The following is a 25,699-nucleotide window of genomic DNA, read 5'->3' as shown; positions in this document are numbered from 1 at the left end:
GATGCTTCCTCTGGGCACATGGATTAAGCAGTGTCCTGCTCAAAACCCACCCTCACCCCCACCAATGTCTGTGCTAGATTAGGATGTGATTATTCTTGCCCCAACACAGGACATCCCTAAAAATCAAAAGAGGACAATACGGCTCTCTAACTAAGGGTGTGCCCTGTTATTACCACAAACTTCTGGGAATGATCTGCCCTCAGGTCAGGAGAGATCATATCATCTTTTGTCACAGAAAAGTCAGTCTTAAGACAGGGTGGGAGTGAGAGCCCTACAGAGCGAGGGAGAGACAGCAGACAGACAGGGTGAAATCAGGCAGCAGGTCAGTGGCCGGGGTCTAGTCTTAATCCACGAAATACATGGTCCGCAGGGATCAGCTAAACCCTCTTGCTGAATTCAATTGTTAGAAAAAGAATGCTCTAACTAGTTTACAGTTTTATGTTTCCATCTCCAGGGAATCTTACTGAGGACCCTTGGCTACAAAACACAGACTAAAAGAGGCAGCTCCAATTATACCGTGGCCTCCTTTCATTATACTTGGAGGAGAACTAAAACGTATTTTAATAGAGGAAAAATATATTTTAAAAACAGAAGGAAAATGTGGGTTTTAAAATCATTTTGATAAGTGAAAATTCTCATCAGGATCAAATTTTTACTTATAAAAATAATCTGTTTGGATTAGTAGGTTAGCAGCAACTATTACTGAAATGAAAGATTTCTTCTTTGTTCTTAATTTTAGATTTAAATGCATGTAGAGTAAGCCTGAGTCCTTTAGAAATTTGATTGTTTACGGTTTTATTGGAAAAGTACGTTCACTGCAAATTATAATACTGGGTTCTGCTTTTCCTCTTGTATGCCCCATAACACAAAAAAGCACAGAATGATATTTGAAATTAGAGCATTTGCATATAGTAAAAAGGGTTTTGAACATCTCTGTCCCAAATCCTAGAAATTATAAAAATATTAATCTGTATTTGTTCACTGATTAGATAAGAGTGTGGTATCTGAATAAAATCGTCACCTTTTCGATATGAACACATTGTCTCCAGAAATTTGTAAAAGCAAAACTAGTATAGCAGCAGCACAACAAAAGAAGGTGTACTTTAAATTCTCAGGCAGCTTAGAAAAGCTGTTTCTATTGTAGAAATAAAGAGAGGAAAAAAAAAAAAACACCCGAGTTGACTTTTTTCTGTTCTCCCATGGGTGGGGCTCCAAGGCAGAGTGGGTGGATGCAGTAAGAAAAGAACCCACGGAGCAGATTGGCCATGAGAATTCTAGAATTTTGTCCTTTGCACTTAGATGCCTTGCCATTTTGTTTAAATGGAGGATATCTTTAAAAACTTTCTTAGAACGGCACAGAATTTTGAGGGATTTATGGAATAGTATTCTGATGGGAGCTATAAATCGGACTGGACTATTTTGCTTACAGGCAATAATAATAACTAGTTAACATTTGTGGGGCTAAGGTCATTGCAACAGTCTTTGTGGTCCTACAGGCTCTGTCTCCTTTCTCCCCCATCCCACTTCTCTTTGCTCACTGGCTCTCTTAATGTTCTTTGAACTCTCCAAGCATGATCTAGCCCCAGGACTTCTGCAAATGCCACCACCCCCTGCTTGGAATTTTCTTGTCTCCAAAATTGGCATGGCTTACTTCTTTCCTTTTTCAAGTCTTAACTCAAATAAATAAATAAATAAGTAAATGTCTCACCTGTCCTTCTAATCTAAAACTGCATCAATCTTGTATGACGCTCCTTACTCCTTTCTTGTTTTGCTTTTCTCCATTTCATCAATCATTATTTAACATTCTATCTGTGCTATTTATTTTTCTTGCGTATTGCCTTGTTCCCCAACCATTCCCAACTTGATAAAGGTAGAGATTTTTGTCCATCTTGTTAATGAATGTCCCCCCTAGCACTGATGATGCAATCTGAAACACATTGGGAATAGAATCAATATTTGTTTAATATATGACTTTCCTATTAACTCATCTAACTCTCACAGTGATTTGGGGGGAAATTATTGTTGCATTTCATGATGAGGAAACTGAGGCTCAGAATAAATTTAGAGTAAGCGGAGCTGAGACTCAACCGCAGGACATCTGACAACAAGCCACTTCCTCTATATCCCTACATTAGAGCAACCTTGTTGGGAAGTTTTAAATTCAGTCTAATATAGTCTCAATAGAGGTGCATTTGTCCTACTTTTACATCGTTGATCACACATAGCAATTCAAATTGCTTATAATTAGTCGCTGGAAGAGAAAGGAACTAAGATTAAATCACGAACTAATGCTTATTCAACACCACCTGGCTAGGTCTATATTAACAAAGCAAAGCCCATAAATGAGGTTGTTATTCTAATAATTTAGCAAAACCCCTGCTGCTCTTCAATTGTCAGAATAATTGCTTTAATTTTTCTTCATATAAATCAAGGTTTTTCAACCTTGGCACTATTGACATTGGGGGCTGGATAGTTCTTTTCTGTTGGAGGCTGTCCTGTGCACTGTGGGATATTTGACAGCATCTCTGGCCTCTTCTCATTAGATGCTAGTAGTGCTCCCCCAGTTCTGACAACCCAGTGTCTCCAGACGTTGCCAATGTCCCCTGAGTGGCAAAATTGCCAGGTCAGAACCACTGTCATAACAGACACTTCCTAAGCACAGGGCTGAGTACATAGTGCATAGTACATATCTATTAAGTAGCTAAAATCCAGGCTACTAGAATTTGGTTTGTGTGCCAGAAAAATGAAAAGGTACAATGAAAATGTCTTCTCTCCCCTTCTTAATCTGGATAATGGAGGGAAATGTATGATTTGTAACTTACTGACCAACTGGCCAAAGAAAAAATTGTATAGTTAGCTTTAGTGTATTTCTCAGTTTAGAAAGGTATCTAATACTTTGTGGAAACAGATGTTTACAGAACACAGTAATAGACAGACAAACCCAAATGGTCATTCTCAACATCTTTCTCTTTCCCTTCTCCAATTTCCCATAGATGTCTGCTTATTATATTATAAAAGAGCACACAAAACTATGACCTATTTTTGCCCCTTTCTTCACTGCATAAATTCAGGCCCTTGGTATTTGTTGCCAATATTACATCCCTCCTACTCCTTTGAACCACTCCCTCTCCCAAGATCAGGCTATTCTTCATTCTGCAGCCAAAGTATCTTTCTAAGACTCCAGTTTCACTCCCTATTGACTTCAAGACCACATCTCAAAGAGGTATCCATGGAATCAAATACTTTTTGGTAATACTATATTAAAAAAAATTAACAGATTTCTTTACTGTTCTTCATGGAACCTATATGCACTATTATATAGACTTCATAATTTACCAAATTATTAGACCAGAGAACGTTTGCCCCCAAATTTCATGGTACGACACATTGGAGGTACGTTAACTTACAGGATTAAATTCAGCTTAAACAGCCTCATAGATATGTGAGATGGCCAATACTGTGCTAAGCATTTGAGAAACAAAGTTGAAAAACAAAGTCCATTCCATTGATGAGCTTACATCCTTGTGAGAGAAAACAATGCACAAATAAGATAAAATGGTAATTCCTATAAGAGCGGTAATAAAGAGCTATTGGAGCATACAAAGGTCATATCTGAGTTGGGTCTTAAAAGAATAAATAGAAATTTTGCATTTTGGAGAGAGGAAGACATGGGGGGGAAGAAGAGGATGGCCACTGAGGTGCATTGAACAGGCGTGATTGACTCATGGGAACAGACAAATCAAATTATTTATAAGGTCTGGGGAAAAGTAGAGGGAGATGAGACTGAGAAAGTAGGTTGCAATCAGATTGTCAAGGGCTTTGCATGCAAGTAAATGTGTTTGGGCCCTAGGCTGAAGTCAGCAGGTAGCCCTAGAATATATATGAGCAATATAAACGAAAAAGCAACATGGAAAGAGTTGTGTTTTAGAACAATAATTTCATCAGCAACATTGGAGCTTACGAAACTAAAGCAAGGAGGCTAGTTAAGGTACAACTGCAAGATTTAAACCTGTACCTCCCAGCCTATGGTCCATGCAAGTGGACTTTCATACCCCACTCTGGAGTACAGAATCAGATGCCCTGGTGTGAGGGCCCTGGGAACTGCTTTAACATGTTCTCCAGGTGATGCTTATATAAGCTAAGGTTTGAGAAGCTCTGGTTTAAATTACATATAAAGAAACTTGAACTAAAATAATGTCAGTGAGGATGATGAGAATAGACTCAGATATTTGGAGGCAGAATTGACAGAATTCACTAATCAATCGAATATTGGAGTCAGGGAGCTGGAGAAGTTGAAAGCATCTCTAGAGTTATGAATTTGGGTGACTTGGTATACACTGTGCATGCTCAGTGGCTTCAGTCGTGTCTGATTCTTTGCAACCCTATAGACTGTAACCCACCAGGCCACTCTGCCCATGGGATTCTCCAGGCTAGAATACTGTAGTGGGTCGCCATGCCCTCTTCCAGGGGATCTTCTCAAACCTGTGTTTCCTGCACAGGTATTTAGGCAGTATATAGGCAGATTCCTTACCACTGAGCCACCTGGGAAGCTCAGGTATGTGGTAAGGTCCTTATTAAAGATGAAGATTTGTTTTAAAGTAGACTATTATCTGTTTAGGGCTTCCCTGGTGGCTCAGCAGTAAAGAATACACTTACCAATGCAGGAGATGCGGGTTCAACCCTGGGGTTGGGAATATCCCCTGGAGAAGGAAATAGCAACCATTCCAATATTCTTGCTTGGAAAATCCCATGGAGAGAGGAGCCTGGCAGGTTATGGTCCAAGGGGCAGCAAAAGAGTCAGACATGACTTAGAGACTGAACAACACCAACGTAGTATGTTTAACTTCAGCAAGTTAAGCTTGAGGCCTCGGTAAGACATTTGGGAAACATGATCAGCGGGCATTTGAAATGTGGTGCTCAGAAGAGAGAGGTGGGGGCTAGTGGCAGGCATCTGGCAGTTGGCCTCGTCTTTGAAACCATGTGGATTTCCCCAAGAAAGTGAAGAACAATGAGAATCAAGACCAGATCCAGAAAAACACCAACATTTAAAGGATGAATAGAGTATAATGATCACAGAAACAGAAAACTAAGAAGAGAAACATGTTACAGAGTCATGGATAAAGCCCACTCTCCTTTATGTGATGAGTGGGTTTCTTAAATCATCTACATATGTGGTTCTCTACCAAAGTACTTCAACCTAGAATGTTCTAGAAATGAAATTAAAAGTTCACTTTATGGTTATTTCAAAGCCTGAAGTAAAAGCAAAGTGAAACTCTGAAAGAAATGTTCATGATTATATGTAAGGGTTCAGTTCAAAATGTGAATCTTTCAAGAATTTACTTTAGGAAATTTTATAAAAATGGATGGTAAGAAAAGTCTTATCTGAAATGTTTCAGTATAAAATATTTCATTTATTTCCACCCATTTGAATTCCATTATGTTTTGATACTTAACACTTGATAGTTTTAAGAAGGACCAAATGGCTTGAAGTAAAAACTTTTTACAAATTCATAACAGCTCTTCATCTGGTCACTGAGCTGAGAGGAATCCTGCAGATTCCCTTCAATATTGGGTTTCATTCCCTCCATCTTGTGCAGGCCGCTCTCAGAAAACAGCCAAGAAAAACAACCCAAGCACAAATGGCTGCAAATTGACTTGCAAATGTACAAATTCAGACCAAAACGTGAAACAGGAAATCTTTGAAGGGTGATTATCATAATTTATAATAGGCGATTCTAAACTCTTTCCCATAATTCTCTGAACTTTCCAGTGACTTTATTGCCCAAGACTGGTAAATGTCGCCACTTTTTTTCAGTATGTATTTAGAAAACCAGTATAGTTTCTCAAACTTGAGAAATGATCTCCACGACCTATAACTAGTAATAAATAATTATTTCTTTCCAGTTAGCAGAAATTAACATTAGTTCAGGGGAAAATTTTGATTACAAAAATAAGAATCAAATAGCCAAGATATGACTAGGATAGACTGGGTCCTAAGGAATTTATACTTTGAAATTTCCTGTAATTTTCAACTTTATTGTAGCTTTTCATTAAAATGAAATGATGAGGTATAAAAGAAATATGTTAACTCTAAAAAAACAAAGGGAATTAAACTTCTGATAAATATGATTTAGTTTTATATACTCTAATAGCAGAAATTAAGTGAAAGAGTATCAATTATGAGTTAATTTTCTATACAAAGGAGAAATAAAATGATTTTTAAAAAAGGAACAAACGCTGAAAGCCACCACTTTGAAGCCCAGATTATCCAAATTGACTGTTTCCATTGACAGATCAAATTATGTTGCAACATTAACATTTCATGAGAAATCTTATAAGCGAACACTTTAGAAAATGATGATTGCTGAACCAAATAACAGGCATAAAACATATAAAACAACTCACCCAGCCCCATATGGCTATTCTTTTTTCATCAATGAAACCCATTTCTATGAATTTTCTAAAGTAAAAGAAACAAATTTTTAGAATTTTAAGTGTGTACACATGACATTTACTTCATTACACAAGCATATTTAATCCAAAGATTTAATAGAAATGCTACATTTTCTTTGTTTAAACACATGCATAATAAGGTTGCATTTACAAATAATTAAAATAATATTATTGTGTTTTCTGCAAAGGATAAAAGGAGCTGTTAAACTCTCTGGTACATCTATTGAGTAGTACTCTCCTGGCTGTAAGGCCTCCTACCCTAATTGTCCTGGTGTTACTTGGGGCTCAGGTGAAGAAGCTCATAGTCAGCAAATGAATATTGATCAAAAGGGGAAATAATTTTTTAATGCACTGAAGAAGTAAATGGTTAGTTCAGGTTCTCAGACTACAGCTACCTGTTTTTGAGTTTGATATTAAATGTAGTTAAATTATTTATAAGTAAAAAAGAGAGAGAGACAGGCTCATAGTAACACCAGAAGAAATAGTATTTTGAGTGGAACCAAATTTCCAAATCTGCAAGTTTTTGGGGAAAAAAAAAGAGGGTTTGTTGTTCCTGTTTTAAATTTTATTAATTTCTTATGATTTTGTTTGCTTACGTGTTAATGTGAAAGAATTTCAATCTAAAATGGGACTGAAAAATAAAAATGAAAATCACACACAAGTGCCCTCAGGACTGCAAGAGACTGATTTCCATATATGCCTGATGTACAGAAAACTGATATTACTGAAATTTTCTTAAATGATAGAGAGTTGGCCTCATATCAACCTTGGAAAGTTTTGCTTATGGTTTCCAGAGACCAGAACAAGAAATAACCCAAGTCAGGTTAGTTCCTCAAAATACATTGAATTGAGCTTTGTGTGATGGGACTAGTTTTATCTGCCCAGGTAGTAGTCAAAGTTTGTCTCTGTTTTTGATTTTAACAGACTCTCACTGAACTCTTCCCTCCTTATATTCCCTGCCTATAATACAGCCTATCCCAAACCCTCAATGAACTGGCCTATAGCTTGCTAAAATAGTTTGTGAGTCTAGAACTGCAGTTCCTCTGCTATACCTGAATAAACTCATTTTTAAACAATTTTGAGTTTGCCTCATTTTAACCTTTTATTTAAGTTGACATGCATTATAATTGGAGAAGGGCACGGCAACCCACTCTAATATTCTTGCCTGGAGCATCCTATGGACAGAGGAGCCTGGCAGGCTACAGTCCATAGGGTAGCAAAGAGTTGGACACGACTGAAGCCTTAGTACACACGCACACATTATAATCTCTGTCTCATTTTTGGTCACATCCATCCATGGAAAAATATCTATCCCTCTCTCATATCATATTTAGATACCCTCTGTTTATCATGGTTTGGACAACTACATGTATCTTTTAGAATATGAACATGATTCATTCAAGCTCCATCACAAAAGACCCTCCATTTGAAATCAAGTTTGAAGACAAATCTCTCCTTAGGAGCAAAGGGCCATGCTTAATGGTGACCTTCAGAAAGTCCTGGGAAACTCTCAGAAATCTAAGTGCATTGCTGCAAAGCAAGAGTGTTTTGGGCTAATTTACTCCATGCTTACCTGAAGGCTGGTGTTCGAGAGCCATTGTGATTTACTTAGGGAGTGTTTTGATAGAAGAAACTCTCAAAGAAACAGAAGCAGTGGAAGAAAAAAGCAAAGTGAATGAGCCATTACAGAGGCCTGGATGGGACAGTGAAGGAAAAGAAGGGGATGAGACCAAAGTGACACTCATGACCAGAAAAACTTTTTTTTTTTTGGTTGCCTTAAGTGACATTAATGTCCTTCCTCATTCTTCTCTGGAACTAGAATGGAGTGATTTGCGTTAGTTGAATAATGGAATTTCTTAAAGGGATTTCACAGCAACCATTTTGCTCATTGCATGTATTCAAAATGCACGTTTCTGCTGCACAGAGGAGTTGGGCAGATGCCCGGGACAAACAGATGGGAAGAAGCCCCGTCAGTCACAGCTTACTCGACACTAATTCTGAAGGACACTGAGGCGTCTTCAGGGGAGAAATGCAGTAGCAATCGGAGAGTTGCTACCTGTGTGGATGCTTGTTCACAGTAGGTAGAGAAAACGGGCTGTCAACTGTGGTATTTTGGCAATTTGCCCACAAACTTCAAAAGCCAAATGGAAGAAAAGAAGGTTCACTTTCTTTGTCAAAAAAAAAAACACACACACAAAAAACCAAACAAAGCAATCTTGCTGCTAGTGCTTGAAGCCAGTTCGAAGCCATAAAATCAATCATGATTTTATGATCTCCCAGAAGCTAGCAATCATATTGCCTTGCATCTGGGGTAAAAGCAAATAACAGGTGATACATGGGAACAGGAAATTCTTAACAGCTCCCTTCCTAGGTTTATTCCAAAAGGATGACATTTACAGGAAATGATAGCGCAATAGTTAACATGGAAATGAAACATTAACACTTAATGTGGCAAGACTAGGTTAAAGGTTAGCTAGATAATCTGAGCACTTTGAGACCAACCAAGCTTTATAAAATTTACCTCCAAAATTCTGAAGAGCTTTCAGGAGGGTTATCAGAAATACTGCCAATAATGTAGTTAAATCAACAAATGTTAATAACAGGGGAAAAAGCATGTTTTTCTAATTTTGGAGACTGGTCTGGACATTACAAATTTTCTCTCTTAAAAATAACCCTAGGCTAAAGATCAGTTTGAAACCCTATTGATTGATTATTATTCTATTTTGGAAATGTTTTTATTGGTATCATGTATAACAGTATATTGTTTCTCATATAATTCTTTCTTACCACTATCCCTGAAGTTATATAAAGTTTCAAAATTGTGGGAATGTCTAAAGTGCCGAACTTACCCCAAATGACCAGATTTGACCCTGTAACTACTGAATGTGTACCACTTTGCATGTGTACCACTTGCAAAGGAGACTGAAGAACATAGGTCTCAGTTTTACTTAAGCTTTGACCTCAAATGCATTTCCTTTGGGGCATTCAAAATTTGTGCAGCTGTAGGGCTTTTTTTTCCCCTGCTTTGCTTCGTTGAATTTATTTCTCAACCTTGACTAGAATTTACTAGTATTTTCAAATATGTACATATGATTTTTTTGCTATGTAAAAAATTTAGCCTGATTGCATTTGCTAAGAGATTCAAGGAAACAAATTTCATTTTCTTTCTTTTTTTTTTTTGCAGGAAGAGGTAATTTGAGGACCATGGACAGAGAAGCCTGGTGGACTACGGTCTGGGGACTGCAACCCCACCAGGACTACGGTCCTGGTGGGGTTGCAGAATCAGACACAGTTTAGTGACTGAAAGACAGCAACAAGAGTTGGAGGGCTACCATAGAGGGATTACAATCCCAAGTCTTCAGGTCAGACATTCAGGGTCTGATTCCTAAAATATTTCTCTGGAAAATATGTGATTGAATTCTTTCCAGAATTATCACTATGAATCTATTCTCTAGCTTTTGTCTTCTCAAAACATCAGGCTTCCAGGCCTCCCTTGTACTTTGGCAGAATAGTGGCTTCAAGCAAGGTGAAGGCCAGTTGGCATCTCCACTGCTGCAGATGCACTTTGCATGGGCCACACAGACACCCCTGTTCACTGAGGCAAATACAGAAAGCTCCATGTGGTTTATTCTCTCTTCAGAAACTGCAAGTGCACTGAAAGCTGAGATTGTAAATTGCATGATTTTATACAGAGTATTGTAATTGCATATACTACTTCACCTGCTCTTGAATGGCTGAGTCAATGAGTGAACATATGTCTGATCTACAGTACAAAAACTTTCTTCAGGTTCCATCCAAAAATGGCTCAGAGGAGGTAAAGGTAGACAGTTACAGCCTCTGGTCCAATCTTCATTTCAGTTCTAAGCGTCATTTATGTTATTGTGAAAAATCAATAGAATTTGTGGCTTCCTGTTCTATGTGTTGAACAGAAATAACAATTTATGTTAAGGTCAATGCATGGATATCAGGTTTAAATTTTCAATTCATCCAAAGAAAAACTTTCAGAAGTTATCTATTCTATCTCTTCCATTTCTTGAGGTATTCCTCTTAAATTTGAATGCCACATTTTTGGTGATAAATAAATGCACAAACATATAATGATGTATGATGGTAATGATTGTTTTTAATCAACACCAAACAAATCACTTTTTAGCTCTACCAACTTTGGAAAGTTGAATTATAAACCGCAGTTTACAGCTCTGTCCTTTGATATTGTCCCATGATTACGTGTCCCTGGTGTTTTATTGCATGGTTTAATACAAACAAGTGTGACACACAGCCAAAAAAGAATTAAGTCTATAATGCTGATAGCTGCGTTAATATTTGTAAGGCATACCATAGTCTTCTATAAGACATTGTATCTTGGGATTTTTCTTTGAATTACCTTTCCTATGACTCTCTGTCACACAGAAGTATCTCTCAAAAAAGTTGAAACAGTGGAAAGGCCAAAAATCTGGGTGAGTAGGAAAGACAGAGCCTCCTAGAAGTTAAGTGTGAATAATGCCTACAGATTGTGTAACATTATTTAATAATTTACTTATTAATTTGTTAGATTTTATCCAAATAGACTTTGCTTTTAATTGAATGGTTTTTGTGTGTGTGTGTGTGTGTAATTAGTGTCCACAGAATGAAAGTTTAAAAGCATATGATTACTTTTCTATTTTAAAAAAATATCACTTGTGAGTCTAAACTCTTCTGCTTTGATTAGAGACAAAAAATACAGAAAAGTGTTGTCTGGGCCTGGCTCCTATTTGTTAAATACAGTCTGTGTTCTGTGTGCTACACTGAAATCAATAACCATTAGTGATATTAAGATGATAAAAGAAACATACTAATTAATTTTCTAAATTGCTCTTTCTGTGAAGCATTGTTTGACCTTTAGCTGTCATGCATGCACGTATATCCATGACCAAGAGTGCAATCAGACTGTTAGTTTTTACATTTACAAGCTACTATTCTCTAATGTCACCTACTCATACCATAATAACAGAAACCTGACAGCTATAAGAAATATCCAGAAGAATCCTGCACAGTGCTTCCAAATTAGGAACAATTTTGGTGACTCTTTTCTTTTTTTTTTTTCAGGAAGAAATGATTGAGCCATAAATTGTGGTTGAGAATGTAATTGGGAAGAAGTCAGATTATAAATCTGTATTTCCTCTAAATGTTTTCATAATGTAATTTCCATTACATAAAATAATTTTTTTTTGGTCAAGTGAAAGTAGGAAAACACTTTCTTGTTAATATGATAGTTTAATTACAAATGAATGTCTGATATCTGTAAGTGCATAGTGCCGATGAAATCTTGAGCCATTTCTGAATTTATGAGGTAGAATCCACAAGGCTTGAGCACTCAGATGTCCGGTTTTCTACAGACCATTCCTAGAGTTATACAAATTTTTCTGTTAATTGTGAGCCATGTTAATGAAAGGCTATTAGAATGACTAAACCATGGAAAGAGAGTATTTATCATCTTTCACTACGAATTATTTTTCTACTCTTTTCCGTGAATAATTTTTTTCTCATATTGGGTAAAAATATCCCTTGATGATTAATGATAGCTTTAGATGATGTTAGGAAAACAGACAAAAAGCATTAAGGCATTAAGGATGGAGAAACCCAGAAGTTATTGCATAACTTTTGCTGACATCAGTTTCTGTTTGAATGAGAAGGCGCTCACCTGACAGCTGTGATCTGGTCCTCAACTTCATAAACACCCAGCTTTCGATACACTGCATACAGGAGTTTGTCACCTTGGAAAGCTGTTCCTCGACCATCCACCAAGGCAATGACTATCCCTTCCTTACTTGCAAGATAAGATATCCAACTAACAGCGAATATAGACCTTACACTCTGACTGCAGGGACCACCATACCTAAGGGGGAAAAAGAAAGAGAATCTCTGATGTTTTTGTGAAACTCAACTTCCCATCGGGGCCAAGAATTGCCTTTAGTATTTCCCAGTACATTTGTATGATAAAATTTCAATACCAGCGGCATTAGAACTGGCTCAGAATCAAGAGAGGACCAGGCTTTTCCCAGAGGTTTGCTACAAGGAAGTTGTTCTGGGACACAGCCCCTCCTATTCCCCAAAACGGATACATCTAGGGTTGGCATTTCAAGGAATATGTGTGGGTTTTTCGTCATTTCTGCCACCTGCCACTTGCTAAAAGCAGGCATAAGATATACTAAAAAAAATGCATGGTGTTTTAAGCAAATTGTGTGTAGGTCAGCACTGATTTGGGGTGTGATTCCACAAAATGTATTCCATTCCCTTATTTCATTTCTAACTCAATTACATAAGATGTGAAGATGATTTACAATATTTTTTTGGCTGCAATTTCTCTATCTCAAAGGTATTCTGACACATTAGGCAATTTGCCACACAAAGGAAATTCAAAACAGCAAATGCAAGCAAGTCCATCTAAAAATCTCAAAACTTTCTCAAGCTATTTTAAATAGCCATATTTTATTTACTCTGATTAGTTGGGGAATATATAAAACAGCATCAATAGGAACTGTTACCGAGGAGAATGGTTCATTCTATCTCACAAATGTGTATTTAATACAGCATGCTTTCAATAAATAGTTTTTAAACCAAAGAAAATATTACATACACTTGAATTAGCAAGGGATACTTCTTTGATTTGTCAAACTGAGGAGGAAGAATCATCTTGTACCACAATGCTTGAAAAACAAAAACAGAGAAAAATCTTCATTCCACTATACTCAGCATTATTTATTTTCTTTAATAATAATATATAATATAAAATCAACTTATAATTAGTAAATTGTGAAGAATCAAGACTATGTTTTTCTTGATTTTTATTATGTATTTTGTCTAATTTACAAGTTATTAGAAATATCGAACTATTGTTTTTCTAGAAGCATGCATTCTAAAATTAAAATTAGATAAACTTTTAAAAAAACAGTGTTGAAATGGAGCTATAGAAAAAATATCAACCTTATTCACAAACATATGAAAGATATTTCATAAAACCTTACTGCTACAGTAAGACTTTTAAATTAAGATCCTGTAATATTATAGGGTTGTACTATAATATTTACCCTACAATTTTGTTTTTAAAAAGCAAGATAAGTGCTCAGCTTCATATTTATTCATGAGAAGTTTTTAAAGATCTTACTAATATCATCCACTTTAAGTTTCTTAATTTCTTCTTTGGGCAGCTGAATGTTTTTCAAAGCATTTTCCAATTCCTTGTTGTCTTCCAGGATTTTAATTTCTTAAAAAAAAAAGTTCATTTTTAATTAATAGAAGTTCTATAAAAAATTTCTTTCTTAAAATGTCTTTGAATTTACTATGCATGAAACTGAAATGGTATATGGATTGCTTAAGGATTTTCATATTGACAAGCAGATTTTTAATACAGGCTTTAAAGCAGGGATGACCTTGTAAAAGACCTCAATCATTGTCTCCTAAACTGACCCTGATGGCATCAAAACACATTTTGAGCAGAATCACAGAAGTAACAATGCTTTTTCAGCCACATTTTCCTGTGTTCAACCTTTTTTTTAATAAGTACCCTGAGTAGGTAGCATTTTGAAAAAAATATTCACTAAAACAAAAGTGGTAGAAATAAAATCCATATTGCTGATACTTCATATTTAAAGCAATTAAGTATATAGCTATAAAGTTTGTTTTTAAATCTTCAGTGCACAAGATCAAATATTAAGTCTGTGATTTTTTCATATCTGTTTCTTTCTTAAACTCTTCCTGCTGTACTTGCTTAATATAGGATATTCTTTTTTTTTTTTTTTTTTGTAATTAAATTACTGTGCAATCAATTCCTTCAAATCCTTTCTTTCAAGGTAGTTATATATCTTAGTAGGACAACCATATATACACACTATGATCTTTGTCATTCATCATAAAGTGTTAGTCACTCAGTCATGTCTGATTCTTTGTGACCCCATGGATTGTAGCACTCCAGGCTCCTCTGTCCATGGAATTCTCCAGGCAAGAATACTAGAGTGGAGTGACATTTCCTTCTCCAAGGGATCTTCCCAACCCAGGGAGTGAACCTGGTTCTCCTGCATTGCAGGCAGATTCTTTACCATCTGAGCCAACCCAAGACTCCTAAAGAGAACTCTCAAAGGGGGAACCTGGAAAAGATCTCCTAAAAAACTGCTGTTTAACTGAACAAATCCATTGATCTCCTGAGAAAAGTTAGGTTTTTGAATAATAAGTGACGTTTGTAGCTTTATTTTTAAAAAGAGGGTCTGGATGACTTCTGAGATACAGCAGGCCTGTGGACTCCTTGTTTTTGTGCTTTTTTAAAGAAGTGGTCCTTAAAGATGGGGAGCTGGGGGAGTACTTGTAACTACACTAAGTTTGCCAAACCACTTCTCTTTTAACTCTCAGTTTTCATGTACTCATGGCATTTTGCTCCAACGTGTTACATTTAATCTTAGAACAAGGATAGATGTTTTGGTATGAGTTGTATAAGATACATAATACATTTCATTTTAACTTTGGATAATCCATCAGGAAAGAGATAGTTGTGGCAATTTAAAAGTTAAAACTAAAAAAGGGAATAGCAGGAGATGGGGAGAGATAAATTAGGAGGCCGGGATTTACATATATGTACTACTGTGTATAAATAGATAAATAACAAGGACCTAGTGTATGGCACAGGGAACTATCAATACATTCAGTATCTTGTAACACCTTATAATGGAAAGGAATATGAAAGAGAATATATATATATATATATATATATATATATATATATATATATATATATGGACTTCCCTGGTGACTCAGAAGGTAAAGAATCTGCCTGCAATGCAGGAGACCTAAATTTGATCCCTGGGTCGGGAAGATCCCTGGAGAAGGGAATGGGCCCCTACTCCTGTATTCTTGCCTGGAAAATTCCATGAACAGAGAACCCTGGCGGGCTACAGTCCTTGGGGTCACAAAGACTCAGACAGAACTGAGCGAATTTCACTTTCACTTTAAGGACTTTCCAGGTGGTGCTAGGGGTAAAGAATGCTCCTGCCAATGCAGGAGATGTAAAAGGTGTGGGTTTGATCCTTGGGTTGGGAGGAGAAAAAGGCAACCCACTCCAGTACTCTTGCCTGGAGAATCCCATGCACAGAGGAACCTGGCAGGCTACAATCCACGAGGTCGAAAAGAGTTGGGCACAACGGAAGTGACTTAGCTTGCATACATAACTGAATCACTTTGCTATTCACCTGAAACTAACACAGCATTGTAGATGAACTATATTTCAATTAAAAACTCAAAACTAAAATAATGAGTTAAATGAATACTCAGTTCTTAAGTACAATGGAGCCAGTCCTTCATTCTCTGTGTGCGGGTTCTGATTGTGGAACTGTCAAGGATAAAGGGAATCTATGTGGAACAAGCACACAGAGTGGCTGTAATATTTACTTAGACCATGTTTATCATTTTGCCAACAGATGCTGGAAGTCTGAGACAATCCACGGATGTTGCCTGATTGGGTTGACCTTGATTCCTTCTCTAGTCTGTTTCCAGTTAAGGACTTACTGAAATGACAAGTTGAATAGAAAAGATTATTAATGCTTCTACAGTCCAGAGTTGCATCTTTATGGATAGTAGATGAGCAATTTTCCTACCTCATGGAGCAAAATAGAATTTCATAGGGCTGTGAAGAGAGGGAGGAGTTGCAATTGGACTTCTCTATGTGGTTTTGCCTTGGAAGTATATAATATGGCAAGGATTGATACAGCCCAGACTATACCTTTTACCTTCTTTTACTCATCATTGTATACTCGATGCCCAGGGTACCAAATACATGATATGTGGTTGTGTTCTCCGTATATTTGGAGACTCTTCATTATGATGAAATCAAGGTGTAAGAATGATAGATCACATCTGATTTATTTGTTAAAATCATGTTAACTATGATATATTATTCATTGATTAAATTATGTGAAGAATCTTCAGGAAACCTGATAAATAAGGCTATTCAATCAGCTGAGCAATTTTAATGAAAATCTGCTGTGTCTGAAGTTCCTAAGCCTCAAATGGGTCCTCCATGTCAAGTGTCAACTCTTCTATGTTTTTTTAGCATCTGGGTCAAGTGCTATCTGTTATTGTCCAATGACTTTACTTCACTTTGCAGAGAAAATATAGCCATTGCACTGTTTTCTACAAACTGTGGCAGGTGGATTCTTTACCAACTCAACTATCAGGAAAGCCCTATTTTCTGCAAACTTTCATAGAATTACATCAGAAATTTCCTCACTGTCTCTCATCACAAGGCCAGAGATTAATTTCCTCACCTGTCTCTGGACTCCACTTTACCCAGAGTGGAGGGACATCCACTCCTTTATGTCTTCAACCATGGTCTCCACATTTCTTCCATCAGCATTCAACCATTCTCAAATGTTTATCAGCTTTCAAAAGCTAATTTAAACCTCTATCAATCTCTTCCAGGATTATTCACCTCTTTCCTCCACTCATCAGTCAGACCTATTGAAAATAGTCTCTTTTTATTTACTTACCTCCTATGCAAACCTAAATTTACTTCAGTCTTGCTTCTACCTCCACTGCTCCACTGAAACTGTTCTGACTAAGCTAATGCTCATCATTACTTTGTTAAGCTCATTGATTTAGGGCAAGTCTTGTTTCACTCTGAAGTGCTTGACACAGTCGAGCACTCCCTTTTCTTGAGATCCTCTTCTCCCCTGCATGCCATGAGTCCATACTCTCAAGGGTGTCCTTCTCCTTCTCTCCGCCCTCAGTCTCCTTTATAGGTTCATTTTCTCTTTCCATTTCTCATGTTGGTGTTCTGCACAATTTTACTCTAGGCTCATTCTTTACTACCCTTGCCCACTCTCACTTTCCCCACTCTGCTCTCTTATCCATTTCCACAAAGTAACCAGGTATTCCATAAATGAATAACTTTCCGATAGTTATCTTCAACTCAAACTAATCCTCCAACATCCAGATCCAAAAGTATGTCACTCCAGGACAGCTCCTTTTGGATACATGTCATCAGCACCTCAAACTCAATATTCAAAACAAAATTCATCACCTCTCCAAAAACGTTCTCTCCATTGTGGGTCCCGTATTTCAAGAAAAAGCATCATTGTGAATCCATTTGACCAAGTTAGACATCCAAACAGCATCAACCTCTCCCTTATATTTATGAGTCTTAAGATTGACGTAGTCATCATTAGGAAACATTTCTTAACCCCCTATTCCAGAGGAGGAGCCCTGCTAATATGCTCTCATGAATCTCTACTTTCCCTATCTTAATACTTTAATCCCACTGTGTTGTAACTGTCTGTTCACACTTTTGCATTCCCCACTGACCTGTAATCTCCTGAGAACAGGACCATCTCTAATGCAATATCTGTTCACTTTTAGGATGTATTTTCTAGCAAAGTGCCTGGTTTAATAGGTGCTTAATAAATGTGTATTGAATGAAAAATTTTGGCACCAAATGCAAAAAGAAACTACAAATAAATAGAAGACATAGAATCTGCTCTGAAAAGCTACTCTAAAACTTATCTCGTAATTGATTAAAAATACAGATTCCCTAGCCCAATATAAGACTTATTAAACTGGAATTTTGGAGGCGGGCCTGAGAACCTATATTTATAATAAACCTCTCTGGAGAATTTCATCATGGGGCAAGTTTGCAGAACTGCACTATAAAAGAATTTTCATTGGTTTTGAGAGTTAAAAACATGTAAATACATATAACATATATAGACACATGAACATTGTACCTATTTTGTAAGTACTGAATGAGGTGATAAAAGTTTTGTAATCAGTACAAAAATTGGTATCTAGCAGAAATATGAGAAGAATAGTAAGAAAGTGGAAATTCATTAAAAAAGAGAAGCTGACCTTTACTTTGCAGTCATGCAATTATTTTCCCCGGATTCAAATGGCTAAAAGTTATCAAGATTATTTTATGCAAATCAGAGATTCTGTTCTCTTTTGAGAACAAATGAGAATTACACATTTATGGTGATTTCCATTAAAACAAAGACTTAGAAATTTGAAACTAGTCTTGCTTTAAAATTTCTCTCACTGAAGGTTGAAATGAGCCAAACTCAGAAATACAATCTGTTATTCTTTAAAGTATTTCATTATTAGACACAAGGTTAAAAAAAACAACAAAACCCCCAAAACTTCAAAACGAAACTAAATTCACAGTTTCATTATTTCAATGCTTGTCCTGTCCTGAGCTCCTGAATGGACTCTGATTTTCCTCATTGCCTTATTTTCACCTGTGCGTAGGCCATTGAGCTGGCAGCCAAACTAATTCCAAAGCAGTCAGTCTCCTGACTTGTCACCAAAGCTGTCCAAGGACAATCACAGGCTTGAGTGCTGAAGTCCCTTTTTGCCCTTAGATTCCATCAACTTCAACCCCACAATGTCTCATAGTAAATCAAAAGGTAACAGAGAACCGCAGGAAGAGTCTCAGGGCAATTATACACTTGTATATCTCCGTCGAGAGTAAAAATGGTCATCTTTGAGCTGTGAACTATTTTTGAACCAATATCACGAATACAGGATGGAGGAGATCTGCCTTGATAGCAGTTGCAAATGGAAAGAGCCTCCAAATTTCAGGGCTCTCATACGTGGCAACAGTGTGATGTAGCTGTTAAAACAAAAAAGCTAGCATGATAGTCACCCTCTGCTTCGAACTGGAGTTATATCCGGAACTTATCTCCAGTTCGGGATGTTAAAAAAAAAACAAAAAAAAAACAGGCCTCCTTATTTGGGAGGGAGAGTGTACTAAAAATCTTCAGTTTCCTTCCAATTTTAAGCTTCTGTGTTTTTATAAGGGTGATTGGCGAAGACAGGATTAATTCGTCTTACATAACTCATCTGCTTTATGCCAGGTTCTTACTGCAAATAATAAACTTTCATCTGGTCAGGTTTGACAAAGAATAGGTTGATCAATATAATCAAAAGCTATGCAATAAGCTATATGTCACTGTTCCCCTTGCTGGTGTGGGGAAGCTGTCTTGCTTTCTCTAGTGTCACAAGAGTCCAGGATTTCTTAAGACTACAGCATGTAGGAGACAGTACCTTGGTCGGTGCGGCCATCATGAAGGGTGGAAATGGGGAGGCCTGGGCCTGTGCAGAGGATGAAACAAAAGCATGGCTTAGCTTTCAAATAACATTTAGCTTTCAGTAAGAATTGCTGGTTGTATTTATGATTGCTGTCAAGCTCAATTACCTCTTTTAATTATGCAACTATTTTTTTTTCTCCCATAAAGAAGTAAACATTCCCTTTTAAGTTACATTCAAACAATACATGAGACCAGAGCCCAGTCAAAGAACAGTCATAGGAGAATAGTTGCTTGTATATATTTCCAAGAGTGATCCTAAATAGTCAGTATCTAATTACACAAATGGGAAGCGGCAGTGATAAATGGCCTTCTGGGAAGATATGCTGTATGGGCCAGTTTTAGCTGTGTCTTTAACTTCACCAATACTCAGATTATATTTTCAATTTTGCTTCCTGGTTCAATGTTCAGTTTATTATGGTAGGTTGAGCTCAGCAACTTTTTTTTGCTTTCACTTAATTGCTATGAAATTAGTCGCACAGTTGTGTCCGACTCTTTGCAATTCCGTGGACTGCAGCCTGTCCAGCTTCTCCGTCCGTGGAATTCTCCAGGCAAGAGTACTGGAGTGGGTTGCCATTTCCTTCTCCAGGGGATCTTCCTGACCCATGGATCGAACCCGGGTCTCCTGCATTTCAGGCAGATTCTTTACCAGCTGGTTCTCTAGGAAAGCCCCCTTAATTGCTATAGGCAGAAATTAATTTATACAGAAAATATTTCCTGTTCAAAATGCTGTGACAGGACACATTCCCTATGAAACAGACCTAGAAGGAGGTCTGTTTTGTGCACCAAAAGTTCGTCTGGGGTGCTGTATTAGGATCCCAGCTGTGGGGGAAGAGAAAAAAAGGGGGGGTACTGAGGGAAAGTGGGGCGGGATGCAGTCACAACAGAGACCTCAGCCAACCTCACTGGGAGCTCTGGAGCTGGCTGGCCTTTGGCGCTGTCTTGAATGGAACCAACTAGTTTGCCTTTTATCTCCAAGAATGGAGTGATTCTTGGTTTTGGCCTGAGAGACAAGTGATCTCTGGCTTGGGTGCAGCGGGCCCAGCTGTAAGCTTTTAGCCACCAGCTCTTTCAGCAGCTGGAGAAATGACTCAGTCCTGAAGGTAGGAGGTCTGAGTGGCAAACCAGTGTCCACCATATATTTTGACATGGAATTCAGGTTCTCTGTGCAGAAATTGGCCCCCTTTCTTTTTTTTTTTTTTTGATCTTAATTCCCCAACCAGGGATCTAATTTTTTCTCTCCTGCAGTGCAGCGGAAGCATGGAGTCCCAGTCACTGGACTGCCAGGGAAGTCCAAAAATTGGTCATTTTAACAATATCTGTAAATATTTAAAAAAAAAACTATTACTTGAACTATAGAATAAATAATACCTAAAAATATGTTTGTAAAGTTATTAGAAACCCTGGATGTGAGTAGTGCCTTCTTCTGCCTTGCACCTGACATCTTTTGGCCTACAGAGAAAATGCTTTTGACTTGCTTCTCAGTGTGCTATAAGTGTTAAAAGTGGCAGGCCCCACGGGCGAAGCCAGAGGCTGTCTGGTTACACCCACATTTGTATGAGTAATTGTGATTCTGGGGTCTTAGTCCCATTTTCCAATTAACCTTTATAGGCAGTTAACCTTTCCAGTTAACCTTTATATTTTGATTTCCTGCCTGACTCCTCAATCTGACCTGAGAGTGAGGAGAAAGGATATCATTTATTAGGCTCCCTCAAAAACCAGCAATACTTACTGTGTGGAGTCTCAATTTTATAGAATTTAATTTCAGAGATTTTCATTTTGATTAGATTTTCTTCAACATTATTAAAATGTACAAATACACATTGTAATTTTTGTTAGCATGTAAGGTCATGTATGGATGTGAGAGTTGGACTGTGAAGAAGGCTGAGCACCGAAGAATTGATGCTTTTGAACTGTGTGTTGGAGAAGACTCTTGAGAGTCCCTTGGACTGCGAGGAGATCCAACCAGTTCATTCTAAAGGAGATCAGCCCTAGGTGTTCTTTGGAAGGAATGATGCTAAAGCTGAAACTCCAATACTTTGGCCACCTCATGCAAAGAGTTGACTCATTGGAAAAGACTCTGGTGCTGGGAGGGATTGGGGGCAGGAGGAGAAGGGGACAACAGAGGATGAGATGGCTGGATGGCATCACTGACTCGATGGACGTGAGTTTGAGTGAACTCCAGGAGATGGCGATGGACAGGGAGGCCTGGTGTGCTGCGATTCATGGGGTCACAAGGAGTCAGACACGACTGAACAACTGAACTGAACTAAACTGAAGAAAATGAGACATGAATCTGAATTTCTAAACTTTAGTCAAACAGCACCCACCTTATGGGATGTTCATAGGTGTGCAGTTCCAGTAGGGATAACTAGCATATATCTTTTGTCCAAACTATGAGACAAACTAATGACCGACTGCCCTTGACACAAGTGGCCTGAAGGTGTGGCCCTAGTGGCAGAGTATTCTTTGCCCTGCTTTTGTTCCATTAGCATCATCAATATGATTTTACCTACTTCAGTCCTATTATCTGGGATTTACTCACCATCTCTCTCAGAGAGTTTGAAGTTACATAATGAAGCTTTACTCTTAGTCCTAAAGGGGAAGATTTCAAGGTTTTTCCTATGATGGTGCAGTGACTCATTTTACTGGAGCTTCAAAAACACCAGACGATGTGATGCTTCCCACACAGTATATTTTTTGCTAAATGGGAAATTACCATACTGCCGAGGAAGAGTGAGTGTGGAAAAGTCAGGCGATTCAAGTTCCAGAAAGGAGTCTTTCACCAACTTTTGATGAGAGATTAGTATTTGATTTCTTACTCTTCAGGGGGTACTTAGGCTCAAGAAGATCTTAGGAAGACACTAAGAAGTGGTATAGTGCTTTCAAAAAGCATTAAAGCACTGTACAAATGCAGAATACATAAACTATAAATGTGTTTGTATGAGTAGGGTCACTGATGTCTTTATCAGTAAATATATCAGCATAAAGGGCTTCCCTAGTGGCTCAGAAATACAGAATCTCTCTGTCAATGCAGGAGATGCAGGTTTGATCCCTGGGTCGGGAAGATCCCCTGGAGAAGGAATTGGCAACCCACTCTAGTATTCTTGTCCGGGAAAACCCATGGACAGAGGAGCCTGGTGTTGCTGTAGTCCATGGGTTGCATAGAGACAGACACAACTTAGCAACTGAACAACAACAAATATCAGCATAAAAATGAGGCTTGGGGTGTGCTTTGCAAAAGGCAGCAATGTTTTGATCTCCCCTAGTTACCTAAGTTCGTTCCACAAACATTCTACGTCTATCATGCACTAACCATTCTTTTTTGGCCTTATGAATATAAAGATGAAAAGAAAGTTTATTCTGCCTCCAGGAGAGAAAATAGACAACCAGATGATTCAGGACAGTTATTTCAATGATACCCTGTGCCTGGCATGTAAGCTTCAATATATGCTGCACGAATACATAGCTTGGGATGAAAAATGTTGCACATAAATTGAGAGGGACATTTAACGTATACCTTGAAATGCTGTAGCCACAATCAGCACATATGGTCATGAACAACAATCTTTTGACTTTACAGAGATGCCACAGACCAAACCTTTTGTGAAAGTGTTGTATTAAAGTGGTATCTTGTGCCATCTTGAAGGGAGCATTTGAATTAAAATGCTTACTCATTTTCACATAGTCAAAAGAGCTGGGGTGAGGGTCTGGGCCCAGGTGATTGGACTGAAGAAGTGGCATGTCAGGGTAACCTTTCTTTTGGCAAGTAAAGGGAACCTCAGGGTCCTCTACACTGAGCAGGGATTGAAATCAGTCAGAGATTCTGTTTATATTCTGAGCTGCCCACCTGAATATCAGCAGTTGACACCAGAAATAAGAAAGGCATTATGTTTTGTAATAACTCCCTTTTGTTTTCTGTCCACCCTGAACTCTCAGGGAAACTCAGGGATTAATAACGGTGGGGGAAGGGGTGTCAGAACAAAGAATGGAGGGGTAGATACGTTTCAGATCAGTTTTCCAAAATCCCCATAATGACTAGCAAGGACCTAACATATCTCAATGATTTATTGGTTGCCTAACCCAGCTTTGCTATGCGTTCAAGATACAGATGAAAGGTTATGCATAAAATAAAATTATCTGGATAGAAATTATTTGTTAAATGGACATGTAACCTAAACAACCAAGAAACATCTGGTATATTTTATGGGCTTTTTTTTTTTTAATACTTGAATGAATTACTTTTCATGTTTCTCAAATTCAGAAAGGATATACTAGGTGACAAAAGCTTATTTTCCATACCCATGGAAGCTATAGTTCAAAGAATTGCTGGCCTCCAAGACAAACAGCTCAGATTTCTTTCCCTGGCTATAGGAGATTGTCATTTCTCCAAGCAAATGGGGCTGAAGTCCAGGAACCATTTTATCAGAGGATGCTTCTTTTTATGATATTGCTCTCACAATACAACGTCATGGTGCTGTGGTACATGGTGGGTATGAGGTTGGGATTTACAGCCAAGAAACTCTTGCTCCCATCTGGCTCTGATGCTTACCAGCAGTGTGGACCTTTTACAAAAGGTCTGTTTCCTCAACTGCAAAAAATGGAGATAATAATACCTTCCTAACCTCCTTACATTTTTTCCCGTAAGCATTAGATAAGATAAGGCAGATAAGGTCCTCACATATAACAGGTGCTCAATAACCTGTAGCTAAGGATTGATCAGATAATGGTGACAAGAACAAGGAAAGAGGCAGAGGAGGTAGAGCGTGTGTTAGGTCCGTTACCTACCATAGCAGACGAGTGCGTAGTACTTGGCATAGTCGCTGAAACTTGCTGTGTAATATTGGCACCTTTTTTTCCTTAGATGGCAAGTAATGCACTTCTTGCTTGGAGAATGGCTTCCAATGCTAATTCTGGAGGGAAATGAAAATAAAACTAAAAGCTGAAATTTTGAGATTGTATTTATCAAAATGTACTACTCTGTGCAAAATGACTGATTTACATATTAACATCAAGCTCACTATTTTTCTGTTGCCAACATCATTTAAAGTAAAGGGAGAATCACAGTATTTTGATTTATCTGATCTTCAATCCATCTTTGCCTGAATAGGCACAGACGTTGAGGGAGAAGCCCTCGGCGGTTTTCTGGCGGTGGGAGAAATATCTAGCACCTCAAATGGGAGCGAGGTAGTCACTTCTCATAGCTATCAATCTCTTACTTTACAAAGTGGTTGAGAATGCATAGTTCTTTCATGTCCCATGTACCATCTCTCTCCCATCTGCTCAAAGCAAGTCATGTTAAAATAAATCACACATTATAGGAATAAATACAATGGCTGGTATACAGTACTAACTTAATGAATGTGTATTACATGAATTTTCTCAATACCTCCTATAATGTGTGCTCCCATGGCAAAACAGACAATAAAGATTTGACAGTATCACCAAAAAGGGGATCTCTTGTCCTTATCATATATCTAGAAGGGGAGGAAAAAAGCCAAACAAACATGGTTCTCAGTAGATCTCATGCCTTTCATTTTATTTGGCAGGAAATCTGGGTTCATGGAAGCTCTTCTTGGAAATGCCCCCTCAAAATGGCCCTACACAAGCCAACCTGTACCTACCACTCTGGGGAAACTCTCTGAGTAGTTGGCTTTAACATACAACTCCCAGACCTTACCCCAAACCCTCAGAGTCTCATTTGGGGAGGACCAGGTGGTTTTATGCCAGGATGCAGCCAGAGGTGGAGTCCTGATGTGGCTGGTAAGTGTACCTGTGGCCACTGCAGTGTTCCTTCTACTGCTGCCCCGACTTGCCTTGAGCATGGTAGAGGGTGATCAGTCATTGCTATCCTCAGAGGGGGATTTTTCTCAACATATGAAAAGCTATGACCCAGAAGAGAACAGAGGAATGCAGCAGAAGGAAAAATTTATTTTCTCACTACAGTTAGTAGTAATCACATTTATATTTTGGTGTGATCTTGGAAAACATTAGGTAGGCAGTTAGCAATAAGGGGTCAAGTTCAGAATGCCCAGGTATAAATCCTGGCCCAGCAACATCACTGACTGCATAGAGTTGTTGTCGTGATTAAATGAAATTACATGTATCAAGCAGATAAAAATGTGCAAGGCCTATAGCAGACCACC

At 37.9% G+C, this 25,699-nt stretch overlaps 1 protein-coding gene across 2 annotated transcripts in view; it reads right to left on the bottom strand.

Moving 5' to 3' along the window:
• FAP (fibroblast activation protein alpha) overlaps positions 1-25,699 on the bottom strand; it is a 77,664-nt gene that overhangs the window by 5,206 nt on the left and 46,759 nt on the right. For both annotated transcript variants that reach the window (XM_070804191.1, XM_019971845.2), the window contains 6 exons: positions 24,342-24,466; positions 19,513-19,560; positions 13,598-13,696; positions 13,070-13,139; positions 12,134-12,328; positions 6,406-6,460 (listed from right to left, as the gene is read on the bottom strand). In XM_070804191.1, the coding sequence (XP_070660292.1) occupies positions 6,406-6,460; positions 12,134-12,328; positions 13,070-13,139; positions 13,598-13,696; positions 19,513-19,560; positions 24,342-24,466 (592 nt within the window). The remainder of the gene's footprint in view (positions 1-6,405; positions 6,461-12,133; positions 12,329-13,069; positions 13,140-13,597; positions 13,697-19,512; positions 19,561-24,341; positions 24,467-25,699) is intronic.

The sequence above is a fragment of the Bos indicus genome, chromosome 2 (genome assembly GCF_029378745.1).
Source record: "Bos indicus isolate NIAB-ARS_2022 breed Sahiwal x Tharparkar chromosome 2, NIAB-ARS_B.indTharparkar_mat_pri_1.0, whole genome shotgun sequence".
In the NCBI taxonomy this organism is placed as follows: domain Eukaryota; kingdom Metazoa; phylum Chordata; class Mammalia; order Artiodactyla; family Bovidae; genus Bos; species Bos indicus.
This window is presented reverse-complemented; position numbering and strand designations above follow the sequence as displayed.